This window comes from Chrysemys picta, chromosome 6 (genome assembly GCF_011386835.1).
Source record: "Chrysemys picta bellii isolate R12L10 chromosome 6, ASM1138683v2, whole genome shotgun sequence".
In the NCBI taxonomy this organism is placed as follows: Eukaryota; Metazoa; Chordata; order Testudines; family Emydidae; genus Chrysemys; species Chrysemys picta.
Window position 1 is genome coordinate 12494758 of NC_088796.1, and position 21258 is coordinate 12516015.

The 21258-nt window shown below is 44.9% G+C and overlaps 1 protein-coding gene across 1 annotated transcript in view; it reads right to left on the minus strand.

Annotated features, from left to right (window-relative positions):
• EPG5 (ectopic P-granules 5 autophagy tethering factor) overlaps positions 1 to 21258 on the minus strand; it is an 87112-nt gene that overhangs the window by 42732 nt on the left and 23122 nt on the right. Inside the window, 14 exon segments of the mRNA XM_042850705.2 lie at positions 2906 to 3133; positions 3354 to 3520; positions 4826 to 4945; positions 5887 to 5997; positions 6634 to 6831; positions 7668 to 7812; positions 9680 to 9820; positions 12042 to 12301; positions 13960 to 14057; positions 15035 to 15191; positions 16082 to 16222; positions 16861 to 17015; positions 18554 to 18711; positions 19196 to 19351. Of these exon segments, the coding sequence (XP_042706639.2) occupies positions 2906 to 3133; positions 3354 to 3520; positions 4826 to 4945; positions 5887 to 5997; positions 6634 to 6831; positions 7668 to 7812; positions 9680 to 9820; positions 12042 to 12301; positions 13960 to 14057; positions 15035 to 15191; positions 16082 to 16222; positions 16861 to 17015; positions 18554 to 18711; positions 19196 to 19351 (2235 nt within the window).

A 21258-nucleotide genomic window follows, 5' to 3' on the forward strand; every position in this document is an offset into this window, starting at 1 on the left:
TGGTGGCCAGGGCACCTCTTGTAGCCCCTGGATCTTCTGTGGGGAGGCTCCTGGCGAGGGTGGCTCCCCCTGGCTCTGAGACTGCTGCGGCTTAAACCACTTGCAGGCAGGGCCGGGGATGTACAGGCCCAGTGTTTTTATGGTCGTGCAGGAATCTTTCAGGCCATGGAGTTTAATGTCTGTCTGTTCTGCGAACAGGGCGTGCCCGTCAAAAGGGAGGTCATGCATCAGCAGGACGGGGCTGATCAGTGGCTCTGTCCCAATTGGTACCAGTCGCTCCTCCCGGAGTTGGATCTGGCTGACCTCGATGAGCGTCTGGACTGGGCTCTCAGCGACCGGCGGCGCTGGGCAGATCTGCAATGGCCCGAGCTGGCGATCTACGCCTCACACTTAACGAGCGGTACAGGGATGTGGAGCGGGACCGGGCACCAGAGCGGGCCTGGCATCGTGAAGATGAAGCCGCACGCGGTGATGCCGCCTGGGGGATTGGCGACGGTCCGGATAACGGTATCGTCGGTCCCTCGACCTGTCCCTGGAGCGGTACCAGTGCCGCGGAGATTTCGGGCATCAACTCCAAAACTCCTGCCGGGGGGCGCAGGCCTCCAGAGGTCTGCACCCGGTTACCAGCGAGCCACACCTCAAGCCTCTCTGCCCTTGTCCGAGCTCCAGAGACTGGATGGGGCTATGAAGCTTCTGCCTACCATGGGCAGAAGCATGTCGGCTGCAAGAGGGCAACCATTGGCGGGACGTGCCCCCCACCACGGGGAGCGCTGCCGGAAAGGTGGAGACTATGATGGTGCCAACACGGGTTTACCCACGGACCAGGACCCCACCGGGGCCGGAATGGGTGGCACCGGGAGGGACAATGTCTTGCGCTGCTTGCAGGGCCTCTGGCATGGACAGCACCCGGAGATAATAAGGACCTCCGCCACTATCTGGGGTATCCGGTGGGGAGCAGGCGGGGCTACTCCACTCAACATGAGCTGGGGCCTGAGATCCCCAAGGGGTTGAAGAGGTGCCCAAGACAGGGTCTTGGTCCACCCCCGACTTGTCCTTTCCCTGTGGGAAGCTGGAGATCACCTTCGCCCCATCTTCCTGGGCTTCTTGGCTGGAGCCACGCAAGGAGACCGGTGCCAGCTCGTAGATGGTACCGGCGGGGTGCTGCGCACCGAGCTCATGATGCTCGGCGCCGAATCAGAGCACTGCTTCGGCATTGGGGTAAGGGCAGACTCCATCAGGAGCGCCTTCAAACAAATGTCACGCTCCTCTTCGTCCGGGGCTTGAAGGACTTGCAGATTTTGCACTTATCACTAATGTGACCTTTGCTCAAGCAGCGTAAACTACAGTAACTCCTCGCTTAACGTTGCAGTTATGTTCCTGAAAAATGCTACTTTAAGCGAAACGATGTTAAGCGAATCCAATTTCCCATAAGAATTAATGTAAATGGGCAGGGGTCAGGTTCCAGGGAAAATTTTTTCGCCAGACAAAAAAACGACTATATTTTTTATATATATTACACACACACACACACACACACACACACACACACACAGAGTATAAGTTTTAAACAATTTAATACTGTACACAGCAATGATGATTGTGAAGCTTGGTTGAGGTGGTGAAGTTAGAGGATGGAAGGGGGTGGGATATTTCCCAGGGAATGCCTTACTGCTAAATGATGAACTAGCACTCAGCTGAGCCCTCAAGGGTTAACACGTTGTTACTGTAGCCTCACACTCTACAAGGAAGCACGAATGGAGGGAGGGGAGACAGCATGGCCGAGAGAGAGATATACACCCTGTGTGTGAGAGAGAGACGTGCATTGCCCCTTTAAGTACGCTGACCCCGCTAAGTACATTGCCCTTTTAAGTAGATCAGCAAGTTGAGACAGCAGCTGCTGCCAGCAAGCTCCCTCCATTCTGAGAACCTGTGGTGTCCTCCCCGCTGCTCTGTGGAGACAGGGTAAGTGGGGGGCAGGAGTAGGGGGGAGAGGGACACCATGACATTAGCACCCTTCTTCCCCCCCAGCACAGCAAGCAGGAGGCTCCCGGGAGTAGCTCCAAGGCAGAGGGCAGGAGCAGCACATGGCAGTGGGGGGGAGGGACACAGCTGAACTGCTGGCAATTGATAGCCTGCTGGGCAGCTGCCGCACAGGGAACTTAGGGGAGCAGGGGGCTGATAGGGGGGCTGCTGGTCTACCTTGGTTCCAAGTTCCCACCAGCTAGCTCCAATGGGCTGCTCTTCCTGCAAGCAGTGGACAACATTATAAGGGAGCATTGCGCAACTTTAAACGAGCATGATCCCTAATTGATCAGCAAGGTACCAACAAAACAACGTTAATCGGGACGACTTTAAGTGAAGGGTTACTGTATTATGTGGATTGCTAATGGGCTTGGCCCTTTACAGCAATTATGGGGTTTAAAGCCTGAGGACAGGGGCATGCCCCATCCCGAGGCAAAGTCTCTTTAGGGACCTACTAAGTCTCTAACTTAACAAATCGGTTGAACTAAACTAGAGGGAAATATATACAATAAAATTTGCAAGAGGCAAATGAGTTTGAAAGAACAAAAAGCAACAGCTCTAGCCGAAGCAGTACCAGTTCCATGCACCATCACTAGTGGCAAGAAGGAACTGAGAGTGGAGGGGGCCGGCGGTGCCCTATATGCCGCGGCATATGCACGCCACTCCAGGGGGCGCCAGAGCCGGTCCCCTACGGATACTACTGAGGGAAAAACTTCCGGCACCGGTGCATGTGGCGAGCACACACACCTAAGTTGAATGGACATGAGCAATCACTCAAAGAAGAATGTGTATGGTACATACTAAATAACAGTAGGATCTCAGTAAATGCCATCGTGAAATTAGCTGTTTCAACCATGACTGAAACAGGACTGGCTTTCTTTACCTGACAAGTTCTTTATGCAGTTCTGGTGAAGTCAGGTAATCTGGTGAACAGCTCCCCTTTTGTGACAAGCCTTCACTGCCATCTGCAGCACTCTCTACTCTAAGCGCTTTACTAGCTGCATGGTGGAAGTCTGCCACCTCTATCAAGCGCTGCTTCATTGCACTTAATAGGTTAACATGAGCTGGGCTCTGGAAAAATCTTCTTCCAATACAGCCATCTACAGGTAACCTTCAAAACAAAAGTCTTGTTGTTAATGCCAAATCAACATCTCTGCACCATAAACTGGTTTTTGCTTCACGGAGACGGCTGACACTAAATACTCCTCTCACCTGAGCTCTTGGCACCATGGAAAAGGGGTTGTACAAGGCACTTAGTAATCTCATTTATACTGGAAACACAAATGCCTGCCACTAATTATTTTAGAACCTTTAACGAATAACAAACTCACCCATACTGCGGCCCTGGTCGGTGAAGGTAAAGGAGAAAAAATTTTTGCCAGATGAGGGGCAGAAGGGGGTGATCTGCAGGGGTAACAAGGGCCTGATGAGCCCAACGGTAGATCATTAATCTCTGGAGAGAAGGTACAATAGGCAGCTTCAGCTGGGCCTGGGCTTTCTGCAAAAGAAGTGGAGAACTCTTTTCAACAAGTGTGCTAGGAGACCCATTTCCATTGCAGTTCCCTACAACAGACTTCGTTCTAATTTATTCCTACATCTTTAATTTTGATTAGCAGAGCACGGATGGTTTGGGAACTGTGAATAAACTACAGCTATTAGATAGCAGTAACCCATGAAACAGTCACGCTTCTGCAGTAATGTTAAGGCCGAGGTGCCCAACTCTCAGCTATAGGCCCAATCCGGTCCACTTGGTTTGCTATTAGAGGGTCATATTATACCTTCAATCTTCATGCAAACATACCGCTGGCACCAGCAGAAGGACTGCCGTCGACCAAAGCAGCACATAAGGGGCATCGAATTTAATTCAAATTTAAGTTTACCTACTCCACAGAACACGCTTGACATTTCTGTATGGGGCATACATCCCCATGCCATCCTGTAGACAACAGCAGACCATATATATTTTGTGAGGCCCAAGAAACCAGCAGGGTACTAATGAATGTAACAAGTGCTGAGCACTTTCAATAGTGTTTTGCAAATGTAAGAACAACTAGTGCAGTGGAGCAGTACTGAATGGAAAGCTACCTTTTTCACTAAAAAGAAATTGCATCAGCTTTTCCAAAGATAGATGAGATGAAGGCCAAGCAAAATGATACAGGTGCATCCACCAAGCCCTGAACTCTACAAACATAAGACCTGTATTGGTTTCATATTAGCAATAAGCAATTTTTTTTATCCAGTTCAATATTTATAACCAATGGTTTAAGGCTCACTCAGTAAACAAAACTACATTTATGCTGCAATAGTTGAAGGAAGGAGGGTCTAGTGGTTAGGGCACTAGTCTGGAACTCCAGAGACATGAGTTCAATTCCCTGACTCACCAGACTCCCTGTGTGATCTTGGGCAAAGCATTTGGTTGCTTTAATGCCTCAGTTTCCCCATTTATACCAGGAGGATAATAGTATTGCCCTATCCTCACAGCACCCTTGTGAAATAAATACACTGAAGATTGAGAGGTGCTCAGATGCCATAGTAAATATGCTCTGTATGTATTTCATATACAGATAGAAGAGTTACTAAAAAAAACCATTAAAAATAATAATGTATTAAAAATCAGGCCTTTGGCATGCTAGTTTTAAAATGTTAAACTAAAAAAAAGAGGATGGAAAATCCTTTAGAGTGTTTCCCCCCCCCCGTAAACCAAGCAAATAAGGTCTTATAGAGATACACTGGTGTCTGGGCAAGCAAAATTGCCAGGAATGGCTCAATTTTCTATGTATGACGGGGGTAATTGTTCTCTTGCCTTCAGAGCCTGATCAGGAGTTAAAGCGTTGATGACCAATTCACCCTCCACAACTCTGCGAAGTTGGGAATCTTCTTCAAATATGGACTCCATATTCAGAACCATCCATGAAAACCAAACCTGTAAGATACAGTGTATAGAAAATCTTGACTACAGAGGAAATCCTGCTGTTTTCTAAATATTTTTTTATAGATTCTTACTATGAAGTTCTGAAAGCATCATCGCATGGAGCCAGGAAGTTTTATGAACAGATACCCTATTCCCCATATATATGCAACCAAACCTTTCATTTCACTACTGACCTATTAGAACTAGAAGGATCTTAGCTGACAAAAGGGTATGATCCGTAATATAATAATATAATATATGGAGATATACCTATCTCATAGAACTGGAAGAGACCCTGAAAAGTCATACGAGTCCAGCCCCCTGCCTTCACTAGCAGGACCAAGTACTGATTTTGCCCCAGATCCCTAAGTGGCCCCCTCAAGGATTGAACTCACAACCCTGGGTTTAGCAGGCCAATGCTCAAACCACTGAGCTATCCCTCCCCCTATCCATAGTTACCATTATCCATTCAGAGAACTCCAGATAAAATAACCAACCCACATATTTTATCATCAGACCTCCTCTTCCACACAACACATGCAACAGGTCTCTGCTTAGGGGTTTGTTACATGTTGTAAGCAGAGAGGAGGGTGACCAGAATTTAGAACATTTGTCAAACATAGCAGCCCAGTCTCTCACACTGAAGCCTACAAGGGATTATCTGGGGAAGGTACACATTATGTATGTACTGACAGTCATGTTAAACGAGTTCTTGGGTACAGATTTAGGATTTAAATTGCTGACTCCCATACGCCAAAAAATGTCAGTGCAAAGGCCTGTGACGTCTCCAGTCTGATAAGCCTGCAATGCTCTCTCAGACTAGATTCGAATTTTATTTCATCCCAAGAGACCTTTTGCAATAAGGAAAAAAAAGGAATGACAAGAGTAGAAGACGACACTCAAACAGGGGTCATGAGAAAAACAGAGCACTTCCGAGTTACGTAACTGCCTACCTGCGTGGAATTCGCACTGCCCTCGATGAAGGAAGGGGTCACATTTCCTGCCACAATCCAGCTGACCAGTGAAGAGAGCAGACCTTTGTCACAGTGATAACCTAAGGCATTCTGCAGGGGAAGTTTGCATAAAATGAAGAATGAATGAGAGTGTGTGATGGGGAATTTACTTAGCTATGGAACTGTCTCTGTGCCTTTCTCCAGCCTGCCCCTTATGTGTGCAACCAACTCCCAATTCTGCTTCACAAAGCCATCACTGAAACACCAGCTAAAAATCTCATTTCTTCCAGGAGGTCCACAGGAGGCCAAATAACAATTAATATAATTAAACCATCCTAGTTTGGAAAATCCAAAAGCAAGAACAATGCATCCTGTCTTGTGTCTTTTAGGGCTGGGCTTGTATATTATAGTGTTCTCATGTAAAGCACTGAGAACACTATAAACACAGTATTAGTAAGTCAGGAACCATAATTTAAAGATACAGTAAAACTCCCTTTACCCAAGATGCCATACTTCAAAATTCCCTATTTGTCTTAATGCCAGCGATGCCCCCATCCCAATTCACTCAGTACCACAGTACCACCCAATTAGCCAAACCCCAATTTACTCAATTGTTACCAAAATCCCTGTTACTTTTCAGATAAATGGGCTCGGACTATATATAGAACAGAGATTTATTTGGAACTGATAATCCCAGACCTAAGCCTTTAGAACTTTTCTTCAGCTGCACTAATTCATCTGTTTTACCTTATGCTGTTGGTAGAGCAGTTTTTGCACACAGTCCTCTTGACTATACTGAAAAGCTGCTTTGCATAGATGATCCAGCAGGTAGAGCGTTGCTCTCTCTCTGTGCCACAGCTGTTGAGCAGTGAGAACTTGCACCCAGAACTCCAGCACTGCAGCTGGCCACACTCCATCAGGCTGACGGCTCATAAAAATGTGGGTCTGCCAAATTACAGGGTGGAATTAAACAGCGCCCAGCCTGAATTACCAAAGCACAAAACTTTACTGAACAATTGTTTAATTTCCATTGGTTGATTTTTGTGACAGCATCAAGGGCTCTAATGATATCTGTTTATTTTCAGAAGGACACAAATGACGTCACTGTAAAGGATTTGCTATTTTTGTTCTTATCCCTGACCACAGAAATTCTAAGGATAAAGAGATGTTGAAGCAGGGGGTCCGTGGAGCTTACGAACGCTGCTGGAGAAGAGACCATTTCTAAGGCTTCTAACTCTGCAGGAGAAGAAACAGTCACTGAGGCCATTCATTTGAAACCCTGCAGGCTCTCAGCCTGGCAATGCCGACCCTGTCGTGTTCATTCTGCTCTCCCTGCAAGGCAGAACTCTCAGTGTCATCATGGGTATCAGTTTATCGTCTTTTCTAAGCCTGGTATTTTTTCCATTTAACTCCATTGGGGTCTAGACTTCATGACCTGATAGGGCTACAGATACTTTGGCAGACCAGTGCCGATTCTTTTTATACCAGTACCATTTTCCAAATACTGATCACAAACCAGCGATCAGAAAGGAAAACTTACAAACCCTAACAGTAGCCAGATACATCTCTTAATTCCTGCTCTACCCAACCCTCATGTCAGTTGTCAAATTATGCTTCATACCACATTCCAAGCAACACTGGTGAGCATTCTCTCTCTTTTTAACAATCAAGAACTGCAACACTAAGTAAAAAAAAAAAAAAAAAATTTAGCACTGGAGCACTGCAGATCCATCTCCCTCTAGTCATTAGATGTACAGTCCATTCACGTGTCATTTTCTGACCTGGATCATGCTGTTGAGAAGCTCCACATTTTCTCCATAGCTTGCTCCGGTCAAGTGTTGCGTCACTTTGTGCGTAACCTGCTGAGTCATGCCTTGTGGAACTCCATTATCCAGGTGAAGGAACAGCTGGATGTAAGATAAAAACCTAGAGACCATAATAATCACAAATGAAATTCATTCAATTCTAAGATTTCTCCTACATCATATATAAAGGGCTGGGTTGGTTTGTTCTGAGGGATTTAAGTGTCATAATATCGAAGGTGACAATTATTAGACTTAAACCCAAACCATTATAAAGAAGTTTGCATTTTTAGAAATCAGCATGAGAACATCTGAACTATCATCTTAAGTTTCAACCCCTCCTAAACTCCCCACTGCTGAAATACAGCAGCACCAGGAGCAAAAGCCATGAGCCACTACACAGAACTTGTAAGGAAGGAAAATTCTGACCAAAGCCATCCTAATCTAAAGATCTCAATGTGCTTTTCATAAATATCAGCAAAGAGCAGACAGGCCTTTACAGTCTCATCTGACACATCAACGTGTTGTAAATGGTCTGGGACCCAATTTATCACCCTCACTGCATCAGAAATGCAGAGGTCACATATGAGCTGCCTCAGTCTAATTCCGACATTTCAGATGCGACATCCCCTCAAATTGTATAATCTCAGATCAATGCAATTTCTTTTTCAAAGATGTTTGGATTGCCGACTCTAGATCAACATGGAAACATTTGGTAGAAACAGTGTGTTTTCAAGAGACAGCTGAATTATGAAAGGGAAGTTGACTGGTGTGGGAAGAGACGGAAAGAATTCCAGGAACAGAGACCAACATGGAACAAGGCATGAAGATGTGTGTGGGACAAAGCTAGGCGAGTGGTATTTCGGAGGGCAAGTTGTATCAGTTTGTGTATACAGATCTCAGATCAGATCTTAAAAAACTGAGGTCCAGTCTGCTCTGCAGGGATTATGGTACTACTTGTAAGAGACAGATTTGCCCAATTATTGTTAGCCAAAACTCCACATTGCCTGGTGTTGCACAGTGTGCCAGTGGACTGCCACCCTCTACATGAGAGGTTCTATATGCAGAGTTTGTAATACACTCTGCAGTGCTATAGAAGCACGGGAGTGCCTGACACTTGCAGACTTGTGCAAGAGGAAACGGGAAGAACAGGAGAAAAGCTCAAATCAAGAAAGCTGTGTATGGCCTCACAACCAGCAAAGGCAGTGGGGCAGAGAAAGAAAACCTGACCTCGCTCCTCAGACAGTTCAGGTATCAGTGCACACTAGTCTTGAAGAATATCTGGAGAGATGTCTGACAAGAACTGACATAGACCAGTAATCAGGAGAAAGGCACATGGGACACTGGTGGAGGGAGCTGTTTATATTTCAGGATTTCTCTGCAGAAGTTACCCTGCACAGGAAAGCACTCTCTGAAGTACTCTCTTTGAAAGAGACTGAAAACTACTCTTGTCTGCCCCATGGGGCTCTAAATACTGACCAGTCAGTCCTGGAACAGACCATGTTTCAGCATGACAGCCATGAAGACTTGGGAGGGGATTGATTTTGGATAGAAAGTTATGCAGCCTGGCTTAGTAACATAGCAATTAGTCATGACAGGGTGTTATGTTAATAGGCCTTTGGGCTACGCCCTATGGGGATTCTGACTGGAACTTTAACATGCTTAGCAGTAACAGCATTAACAGCTTGACACCCAGAGTGTTGCCTACTCCTCTACCTAGCCCATCCACAGACAGAACGTGTCAGGCTGTCCAGAGACTGGAGAACTGTGCTACAAGCTACAGCACTGGTCTCAGCAGGATGTCTGCACACACGGTGATAGCACATATGGTGGGTGTTTCCACCACAGCTGAGCCACTGATCATAATCGTTGTAAAAAAAAAAAAAAAAACACCAACTTGGCAAATATGCTGATTATATTTCTAGTCAACTGTTGCCGCACACTACTATCACTCTGCCTTGGCACTACAGTTAAATAAAGATCATGCTTACTGTTCGTTCTTCAGAAGGTAATACTGGCAGGGATAGAACAAGGGTAAAACTTTATCCAGTACATGGACTACTGTTCTCAGATACCGAGACTGCACCAGTATGCCCAGCAGAGGGATCCCTTCAGCACAGAACTTTTCAATGCTGCAAGGAGAGAAACAAAAACAAACAAAATGACCAACAAATACTAAATAGCGTCAATCTTTGTGAATTTATCCAAGCAGATTCAAGTTTTTCCACCTCATTCCCTCCCAAAAAAGGAGGAATTTAAGGGTGGTGAAACTTCCTGGTTTGTCAGCCCTAGAGAATTAAGGCCTCTAGCCACGGTAGGTATTTGCTGCAGATGGAGATGGGGAGCCATTCGATAACTGGCAATGCATTTCACTACAGGAGATGCTATGTGGAATTCCTGCTTTTATCTTGCAGCAGCCTCGGACACTGCAGGGAAAAGGGATGTCTAGGAAAAGGGAGCCTACATCTCATTCAGTGCAGTTCCTGGTATCAAGTGCTAGCAGTACAAACACGCAGACCTGGGGCAATGTCAAAGATAGCGAGGATAACATTTCACTGTCCAGATCTTCTATGCCAGGAAGACATAACATTAATATTAAACACCTCCACTTCCATTGAGCTTTACTTTTTCAGTTTGCTTAAACATTAATCAGCCTTCAACATTCCTGTGATATAAGATCACTATTAGCCCCCATTTTTCATATGGGGAGACGGAGCAAAAGATTTTCCCAAAGCCCACAGTAGGAGTCAATGTCATAACACAAATTAAAAGGATGCTTCTCATCCTATGCTCAGATCACACCACCCACTATCTCAAGCTAGAACCGCCCTTTAAAAACATGGAATCAAACTGCTCTAACCCTACTGGGGAGCACATAAGAAGAACATAAGAACGGTCATACTGGGTCAGACCAAAGGTCCATCTAGTTCAGTATTCTGTCTTCCGATAGTGGCCAATGCCAGTTGCTTCAGGGGGAATGAACAGAACAGGTAATCATCAAGTGATCCATCCCCTGTCGCCCACTCCCAGCCTCTGGCAAACAGAGGCTAGGAACACCATCCCTGCCCATCCTAGCTAATAGCCATTGATGGACCTCCATGAATTTATCTAATTCTTTTTTGAACCCTATTATAGTCTTGGCCTTTATAACATCCTTTGGCAAGGAGTTCCACAGGTTGACTGTGCATTGTATGAAAAAATACTTCCTTTTGTTTGTTTTAAACCTGCTGCCTATTAATATCATTTGGTGACCCCCAGTTCTTACGTTATGAGGAATAAATAACACTTCCTTATTTACTTTCTCCACACCAGTTATAATTTTATAAACCTCTATCATATCCCCTCTTAGTCATCTCTTTTCCAAGCTGAAAAGTCCCAGTCTTACTAATCTCCCCTCATATGGAAGCTGTTCCATACCCCTAATCATTTTTGTTGCCCTTTTCTGAACCTTTTCCAATTCTAATATATCTTTTTGAGACAGGGTAAGCAGATCTGCATGCAATATTCATGATGTGGGTGTACCATGGATTTACATAGAGGCAATATATTTTCTGTCTTATTATCTATCCCTTTCCTAATGATTCCCAACATTCTCTTGGCCTTTTTTGACTGCCAGTGCACATTGAGTGGATGGTTTCAGAAGAGCACTAGGCAATTTCTCCTCATAAATTAAATCAACATTATATGGAGAAAGCAAAATAGCCAAAAGTTGGGAAAAGAGTGAAAATATTGTGGCAGGACACGAGTAGCATCACTTTACAGTTTTGAACTAATCAAAAGAGAAACTCACAGAGAGCCTAACCACAAAGTGGCTGAGACTATCCTAGAAAGGACTGTTTTGAAACATGTTTAATGCTAGGTTAGGATGCTCACTAACATTTTGACTGAAGTAACAAGGGTCTTACCAATTTCTAGTACACAACACGGACAGGGATGTTTCTGAACATCCTATTGCAACACTGTTAGAAAACATTGTTGCAGACTAATATGGGAGGGAATGCAAGACAGCACTTTTTGGTTAGCAGGGTTAAGAAAGAATCCCTGTCCACAAGGGCTAGAAACATTACACCAGCAATTATTGTTTTAACACTGTCATCACTTAACACTGTTTCAACTGTAATGTGAAGAGAGCTTAAGTTATAACTGAGAAAATAAATAAATCAGCATGTTACTGGAAAGCATTCTCCTGAGGCGGCCGGAGAAAAGGGATTTCTATCCCCCTCAGCAAAATACTGAGACCATTTGAAGATGAACAAGAAGAATTTATTAGCCCTCCCGGTCCATTACCATTTAGGATGATCAGCCCACTGGAGTTACCCACTCATCACAAGCACCAGTAAAAGGCACACTTACCTATGACCCAGTGTAGTCATTGCCAATGCAAGGTAACAGCCAATAGGGATGCCGGATTTGACAGCCTTCAGTAGTGGATGAAGCATGACTGATTCTGTCATGTCGAGCATAGTGCTGAAAGCAGGAACTGCAGGCCAACGCTGCTGCACACCATGATCATTTCTGTGCAGCTTTAACCTCAAAATCAAGCCCCACGCCCACTGATTAAAGGAGGTCTCGGGTGTCTCTCCATAACGAACAACACTAGCCAAGTAGGAGACCTATAACAAAGAAGTAATATGACCAGAGAGGAAGGAAGATCCAGGGGTTAGGGCATTAGACTAGGACTAGAGGCTCTGATTCAATTCCCCATTCACCACAAACCCCTGTGTGACATCGGGCCTCAGTTCCTTATCTGTAAAACGGGGATAATAGCACTGTCCCACCCGACAGGGATGTTGTGAGGATAAATACATTGAAAATTGTGAGGCATTCAGACACAATGTAATGAAGGCCTTATTATAGGCAAGGCGGGTAACATCACCTATTATTAAGCTCGCCCCAAACTATCCATTATAAAGATCCTGTTTTAGTTGCTTATAAATGCCCAAATGCTCGTGCTTGGGCTGAAATTTCCCATGACAGGCATTTTGGGGAAATTTCAGCCAAAACAGTTCAACTGTTCGAAGAACCATGATAGGGGAAAATATGTCATTTTGCTGATGTCAAAAAAGTGCCGGCAAACTTTTCTTTGAGAAGCTATGCACGCCCACGCTCTAGAGGAGAGACTTGAAATTTGGCACAGGGATACTATATCAGGGATGTGCCTTTTGCTGGCCCGTGAAAATCCACCCAATTTTGGGCAAACTATAAGCCGTTGGAGGGAAAAAATCAGTTTGCACATGCTCAGTAGAGACTAGCTAGAGCACAGCAGCTAAAAACTCTGAAGATTCCATCCACAGTGAGCATGCTCCAACTCAGAGCTATGGAGGACTCAGCAGGACTTTACCCACAATTGCAGCTGTGGGCTGACATGGACCAGGCCAGACTCAGCACTGGAACTGAGAGCCTGTCTTTTTTGTGCTCTCATTGCCCTTCTCTGTTGGTCCCAGACAGAGTGGAAGAGGAAGCTGCCTGATTTGAATGCAAAGGCGATGGGAAGTACATTGGGGCACTGCACCTGGATAGGGAGGACACAAGCATGACTGGGACTAGCGGGGGTGAGGGAAAGAAGTCGGACTAAGAGATAGGATTGTGGGGAGATGGACTGGCTGGGCAAGGAGACTGAGAGCCAGATGGGACAGGACAGAGCCAGGGGGACAGATACTTTTGACTTTAATCTCTCTGTACCTCAGTTCCCCGTCTGTAAAATGTGGCTAATACGCCCTTCCAACTGGGATGCTGGGAAATTAATTTAATGTTTGTGAAGTATGCAGATACTACAGAGATGAGCACCAAGGAAAACCCCATGAGGAAATTAATAATTTTGTATTCACAGCAGAGTTTGAACAGACATCAGGGCCAACCACTGAACCAGGAGGAGAAAACAAAAGACTGAATAGCTTGCTCATTAACTGAGCATCAACCACTCAGTGCACTGAATAGGCAGTGGTCCTGTGCAAATTACATGGGATCACATAATTAAACACTGTATCATCATGCATACGCATAAGGGGGAATGAATCAAAATTTCACAGATAAAAGTTAGGAAATGCCAGAATTAAGGTTGAGAGCTTGACTTTGCAATCTTTATAATGTTCTTTTAACATAGTCTTTGTGTGTAACAAATACCTTAGCTCGAGCATCATAACTATCCTTTCAGTCATGAAATGCCCAATACAACGGCATGAAAGTTTGGGTTTTTTAAAATTAAGCTTGAGGTTCCCATCCTTCACTTCTTTCATCTACAACCACCAAAAATTCAGAGAGGGAAAAGTACCTGTTTTATGCTTTCAGAAAGCAGTCCACCATACGGTTTTTGAGGGAGGTATTTCTGGTACGCTTCTAGGACCATTAATGCAACTTCAGCATGGACAGCTGGATCGAGGTGAAGAGTAGTATCCTGTTAAAGTTTGTTTTCTTTATTAAAGAAGACCTATAAAGTTGTATCATCATTCTCACTGTAATGTACCCTCACCTAGTTTCTGGTTACATCACCAAGGAACTGATGTCAATGTAAACACAAAAAGGAAAGAACATAACTGGTGCATTAGATTAGCCAAATGCTTGGTCAGCAAGAGGAGTCTTGCACCGTACACTGAAGGATAATGAACTCAGGCTCAGAGACTTCTAGACACACAGAGCTCTACAGCTGAGGACCTGTCTATGGAAAATGACCTTCCTAGAGACCCCAAGAGTTTATTGATTTGTTTTTGAGTTTACTGGTCCCATCCTTAAAAAAAAAAAAAATCATATAAAAAACATTTCAAAAGCTAACGTTTCTGTACAATATTTCAAACCAAAATTCCAAAGACTAGTTTCCAGTTTGAAGGACTTTTCCACAAGCACCAAAGGACTCCAGTCCAATCATATCATAACAAAGACTTCACACTTAAATTACCCCAGTTTTCGACACACACACCCTCCTATAAATCCACCAGCCTCCTTAAATGCAGGAAAGGAAAAGGTGATCTATGCCAAGCACCTGGAAATCTGGGTACTGGCAGGCCCAGGAGAGAAGCACATTCCAGAGTCAACAGGCCCTCAGAAAACATACTGCCGGTTGCCTCCTCTGGTTTATAATGAGGGAGCTCTGCCTCTGCCGATCACAACTGTGACCGTATGGCAGGGGAACAGAATTGGTTCCTCCAGTAGCATCTTCCAAAACCATTGGGATACCTGTATTCTCACACCTTCAAATGCATACAAAGCAACCCATCACATCCCTGTAAAATGTGTTAGTACTGTTAACTGATCTCCAACATTCGTGATTAGTTACAATGCTAGTTGAATAACAGTTTTTCTCAGGTCTGACTGAGTGTCAAGCTTTCAATTCTTAATACATACATGCTCACCAAATCCCCAGTTTAGCCCTTCCAGGATAATGCAGGCTAGTTTATTCTCCACTGTGCTCAGATTATAATTCAATAGCCAGTCACGGATCAGCGCTATCTCCGAGGAAGAGGGCTTCCAAAGGTACAATGGCAGCTCTTTAAACAAGTATAAGGAAACCTGTAAGGGGGAAAATACACGTATTACAAATCAATGGTTAAAGAGATTGGTTTCTTTAGTGCTGACAATGTGCTCAGCACTGTACAACACACAGTGAAAAAGGACTGACCAAAGCAACAGAGGGTCCTGTGGCACCTTTGAGACTAACAGAAGTACTGGGAGCATAAGCTTTCGTGGGTAAGAACCTCACTTCTTCAGATGCAAGTAATGGAAATCTCCAGAGGCACGTATATATCAATGTGGAGATAACGAGGTTAGTTCAATCAGGGAGGGTGAGGTGCTCTGCTAGCAGTTGAGGTGTGAACACCAAGGGAGGAGAAACTGTTTCTGTAGTTGGATAGCCATTCACAGTCTTTATTTAATCCTGATCTGATGGTGTAAAATTTGCAAATGAACTGGAGCTCAGCAGTTTCTCTTTGGAGTCTGGTCCTGAAGTTTATTTGCTGTAAGATGGCTACCTTTACATCTGCTATTGTGTGGCCAGGGAGGTTGAAGTGTTCTCCTACAGGTTTTTGTATATTGCCATTCCTGATATCTGACTTGTGTCCATTTATCCTCTTGCGTAGTGACTGTCCAGTTTGGCCAATGTACCTAGCAGAGGGGCATTGCTGGCATATGATGGCATATATAACATTGGTGGACGTGCAAGAAAGGACTGACCGTTACTCAACACTGATCCCAGCATCCCTCATTCCCCCATTCTATTTACTCCCATCTGAACATGCTGAGCATATCTGCTCACAGTCACAGCACAACCAGTTTCTATTTGCACCACCTAATAAAGCACTGTGTGCCAAATTTCTGGTTATTCATCCTTAATAAACGAGGTCATAACATCCACTTTAAGCTCTTAATGGTGGCTGTTTTAAAGGACACAGATCGGCTCTTACCATCCCGACTTTTTCAATGGTGTCTCTAACTCGATCCAGGAGCACAGAAATGACCCCAGTATGGACACCTGTGATTGCTCCCAAGAGTTCTCTGCCAACCTTTGAAAATGTCTCTCTTGTGGAAATGCTGACATAAGATACCTGAGAAGGTGAGAACAGAGGGGTGGAGGGGACAAAAAAAACCCACACACTATGATTAGGTTCATGGGCAGTGTAGTGGAGAATACAATAAAATAATATTTTTTTTCTTCTGCTGATCCTGGACAGTGGTGTTTACAAACTGCAAACTCCAGTCCAAGTTCTTCCAATTGTTTATCCTGACACAGCATGAAAAGTTATTGGACCACACTGCCTAGGCTCCATGGATCTCAGAAAATTAAAATGGGTACACACGGGTAGCAATAAAATTGGAAAGTCAGAGCTCCAGGTAGGTCAGTTCCGATGCACTGCAGGCCAGCTCCAACAGAGAAAGGGAATGAGGCAAGGAAAGGAAAAGATTTCCCACATCCTGACTTTGTTCATTCCAGCCTGGTCTACAGAAGTGATGTTCCGATGTAGCAATGACAAACAAGCCATCCAGGATACTTTATTTCAGTCCTAGAGTATTAAACAATCAAGCCAGGAGAAGAGAACAGCTTGATAGGGTTATAAATTAAAGCCCTAATCCTAATGGGTGCTGAATGCCTTGAACTTTCTATTTAACTTAACAATGGAAGACTGCTCAGTGCTCCACAGTCGTGTTCAGCACCTCACAGAATTGGCCCCGTGGCATTGCCCACCTCATATATCTCCAGTACAATGACTCTGATGAAGTCCTCATCCGCATCAGCCCTCTTGGCTTGTGCCATCTGAGCAAACGTGGTGAGCAGACAAATTTCTTCCGAGCAGTTCATGGACGCAAGATTCTTCTCAAAGTTTTCAATGTGTTCTGGGTCTGCAAATCACGTGGAGGAAATACAGGTCAATATAGGTGAAATGGTTAATTGCCTCCTATAACAAAACGTATATTTTATATCTTTAGTCTAATGCCAGGAACAGAAACAGAGACATACGAACTACCAGGCTGGATCGAACCCAGTGACCCATATAGTACAGTATCCCGCCTCCAAAACTGGCCAGTCCCAGCCCTTTTAGATAAGGTGCAAGAAACCCAGCAGCAGGTAGCTATGGAATACCCTGCCCACCTGAAAGGTTCCTTCCTAACCCCAATAGTTATAGGTGTGTTTATGTCCTGAAGCATGAAGATTTATAGTCTTTCCAAAACTCCTGGGGTGGGGATAGGGGGGTGTTAATTGTTATTACTCTAACTCTGGATGCTCATTATTCATAAAAATGTTTGGGGTTTTTTAGAAGTTATTAACCTGTTGGCTTCAATGATATCTTGTGGCAATGAGTTCCACAAGTGAACTACAAACTGTGTGAAAAGACCTGTGATGGGGTGAAGTAGGTCCGGAGGCTCCCTGCTGGAGGCCTCGCAACCCTGCCTCACCCCACCCCAGAAAAAAGCAGAGGAGAAGTCCCCCAGGCAGGCAATCAGAGAGGCTGCTGGAGCAGCCAAAAGGGCCATATAAGAGGAAGCAACACAGGCACAGCACTCAGTTACTGCCTGGAGCTTGAAGAGGGAAAACCGGGTGCCTGGCTGGCTTGAAGAGCAGCAGGACTGCAGACAGCTCACAGCAGGCAGGATTGAGTCCAGGAAACTGAACCCAGAACCTAGGTGATAGTACTGTGATGGGCCCTGCTGATCTGGTTGAATACTGAGCCCGGGCAGGGGCACTTGCAAGAGGTGAGTGCCGATGCCGTTACAAGACCTTTTCCTTTTATCAGTTTTAAATAGTTTATATAATCAGTCAAGGCAAGATCAGAACTGGGGAGAGCCAAGCAGAGCAGGTAGGTTTTAAGTAAGTTCAGGAATTTTGCTCATGTCATATACCATGATTTTAGACAGCAATTAAGCTAGTGAAGTCATTCTGCACTGATCGAAAACTAAAGTGAGCACTGGAAAACTGAACCCCAAGACGAAGTGATGTCTAAGAATTCTGTGTTACAAAGCCTGGGGAAAGCTCTGCTTCTCCCAGACATAGAACAACAAAAGGGGCTGAGCCTTGTACTGGATTGAAGAGAACACTACACAACTGCTGAGTGTTTAAACTGAAGATTTCAACTTTGTTTTTGGAAAACGGTGAATGCAGTTAACTTTGCAGTAACACAGAAGGGCACCACCCCGTTATAAGAACCGAAAGAAAAGCAGGCTCTCACTCAACCAGAAACGGGGCAACCGTGAGAGGTGGGTGCCGCCCTGTTCGAAACTTAGTGATTGCAGTTACCAATCAGAAGGGGCAACATCCTTGTTCTTTGGAATTCACATGCCTAGGCACTGGAAGAAGGGCTGTGTTTAGCTACAGATCCAGAACAGAATTCAAAACACTGCCCTGCAGGTTTCTTAATTCATAGCAAGCAAAGGAATTCTACCTCTGAGTTTGCGCTTGCAGTCGGCAGGCTGCACGGTGGAGCAGAGATTTTCCAGGTGCTCATTTTCTACACAATGCATGATGAAGAAGAGCTTCCAAAGCATGCCACTCGATAACGTTCCATAAGGCATCTCAGACATGAACTGCCAGACACCCAGCCTGTTGGATTTTGAGCCAAGTAGAAATAATTTGCACAACAATAAGCCTCAGTGCCTGAAAGAAATTACCGGTCCAGACCCTCTGCTCTGGCTGAGGAGCCCACACCTCATTTGGGAAAGAGGAATACAAGAGTGGGCTTTCTGTTCCCTTGATCTTGATCCCACTTTGCGCTGGGCAAGTCCCAACAGCATAAGTTACATCAGCCTGTTGAGTTCTAGCCACTCCCCTTTCTGGTAACCATCTGCATGTTTAAGGATCTTGCATGTTACAGTCTAGTCTGAAGCCACAGAAAATATTGAAACACTATTAAAATATTAAGTCACAATCAGATCAAAGCTGTCCATGCAGATTCTGGATTCTGCAGCCTGGGGTGTTCTGATGCAGGGTTTTATTTGGTCCCACCTCTAGACACAACCTTCACCCTCCTATTGTTCTTAATAGCATTTTGGTGTGAGTTTTCACATCCTTCACTGGGATTTCCTACCTTTTTGCCTTCAGCACATGTAGAACAGCCCGAAGAAACAGTTCATCGAATTCCACTTGCAGTTTCTCCACAGAATAGGGGTGCATTATTGAGCCATACTCTTCATTGCAGCTAACATACTGGGCCCAGTGGTCACTCACGTAACAAACTGTCATCCTATGCAACAGGGGTTAAGGGAAAGGAGGATAAAAAGATCAGAGAGTACATCATCAGTGTCCAGAAACAGTAACTCTGATCACAAGCAAGAGCCAAAAACTCAATCTTCTGTCCTCAAGTTTCAGAGTGTCTGGCACCTATACCCTCGGAGTTTTCCATCTGCTGACCTATGTTATCTTTCCTTGGTCTTACAGGTAAATAAGTTGACATTTTACTAGACCAAATAGATTAGGACACATAAGCTTGTGTGTTAAATACATCCCTTCTTTAGGAATTGGCAGTGCACACAAAAAAGCCCACACATCTAATAATTAAGAAAGCACCATTAACTTGCTCAGCAATGAACAAGTATGAAGGAAGCCATAACCTTTGTCCTAAAGAGAGTACAATCTAGATTAGACAGTAATAAACACATGGACTGAACTGGCAGAATTGTAGAAGGAACCACATAGCTGTAAACCAAAAGCCACTCTATGTCCATTCACTACAACAACAAAGAGCTTCAAGTAATTAATTGAATTAAATCACCTGCGGTGGTTCTGGGTTAGCATAGATAAAGCATGCATAACATCCAACTGTATCATTAACCCAAAAGGGAAAGCATGCATGAAACATTTTATGAAATACATTTCATCCTATAAAAAGCGACAGAGTCCTGTGGCACCTTATAGACTAACAGACGTACTGGAGCATGAGCTTTCGTGGGTGAATACCCACTTCGTCAGATGCACTTCATCCTGTGACTTCCGGCCTCTCTTGGTGTACCTTTGAGACAGTTTGGCAGACAGGATCTGCACACATCATGCACTGGCACAGTTTTCACCCTGCACCCTTTTCTCTATCCATTTTCCCTTCTTTTTTTAACCTTAGATACACACAAGGTGGGTGAGTGAGATCTTTCATTGGATCAACTTCTGTTGGTGAGAGAGACACGCTTTCGAGCCACACAGAGCTCTTCTTCAGGTCTGGGAAATGCTCTAAGGCCTGGTCTACACTACAGAGTTAGGTTGATGTAAGACAGCTTACGCTGACCTAACTAAGCACCTACACTAAAATGTAGTTCCCATCAATGTAAGTCGCCCACTACATCGACTTAACTCCACCTCCACAAGAGATAGAGCATTTAGGTCAATGTTGTTAGGGCAACGCAGTGTCTGTTACTTACACTGGCTGCTGGCTGTCAGCCTGCACGGGGTACACAGCCGGAGGGCCCCCCTGGCCAGCCCCAGGAGCTGACAACCTGAACTGTCAGCCTCGGGGGGGGGGGGGGGGGGGGGGGGCACGAAGAGGGGGACGAGGCCTCCAGCTGTGAGCCCCATGCAGGGCTGGGCTGTGGCTATGAGCCCCGTGGCAGGGGGACTCCAGCTGTCAGTGCCCCACAATGCCCACACAGTTAAATGGGTAGAAGCACTCCTGGTGAGAACACATACCACCGATAGAAGGAGCAGAATGTGGACATGAAACACCGCTGCAATTAATGCAGTGGCTCTATAGACGACTTAAGTCAACTTAATTTTGTAGTGTAGACATGCCCTAAGAGTGTCACAGCTAAATGCAAGGTGGAACAGATTGAAGAAGTTAGCACATATTCTAAGGGACCATTCGAGGTAGAGTGGCCCATTAACACCTAAGCAGTCATAGGACCAAAAGAGGGGGTTAGTGGGTTACAGATTGTTATAATAAGCAATAAATCCAGTGTCTGTTCAGTCCAAGATTTTTAATGTCTATCAGAGTTATGAATTTAAGTTCCCAGACTTGTCTTTTCAAAAGTTTTTGTGCACATTTCCTTGGAGGAGGAGGACTGACCAATCACTCTCTATCGGACCTTTTTGTGTTTTCGTCTTATCATTTTCCTGTGAGAGTTCATTTGAGAGTGTAGTGACTGTCTGGTTTCACCCACAGAATTG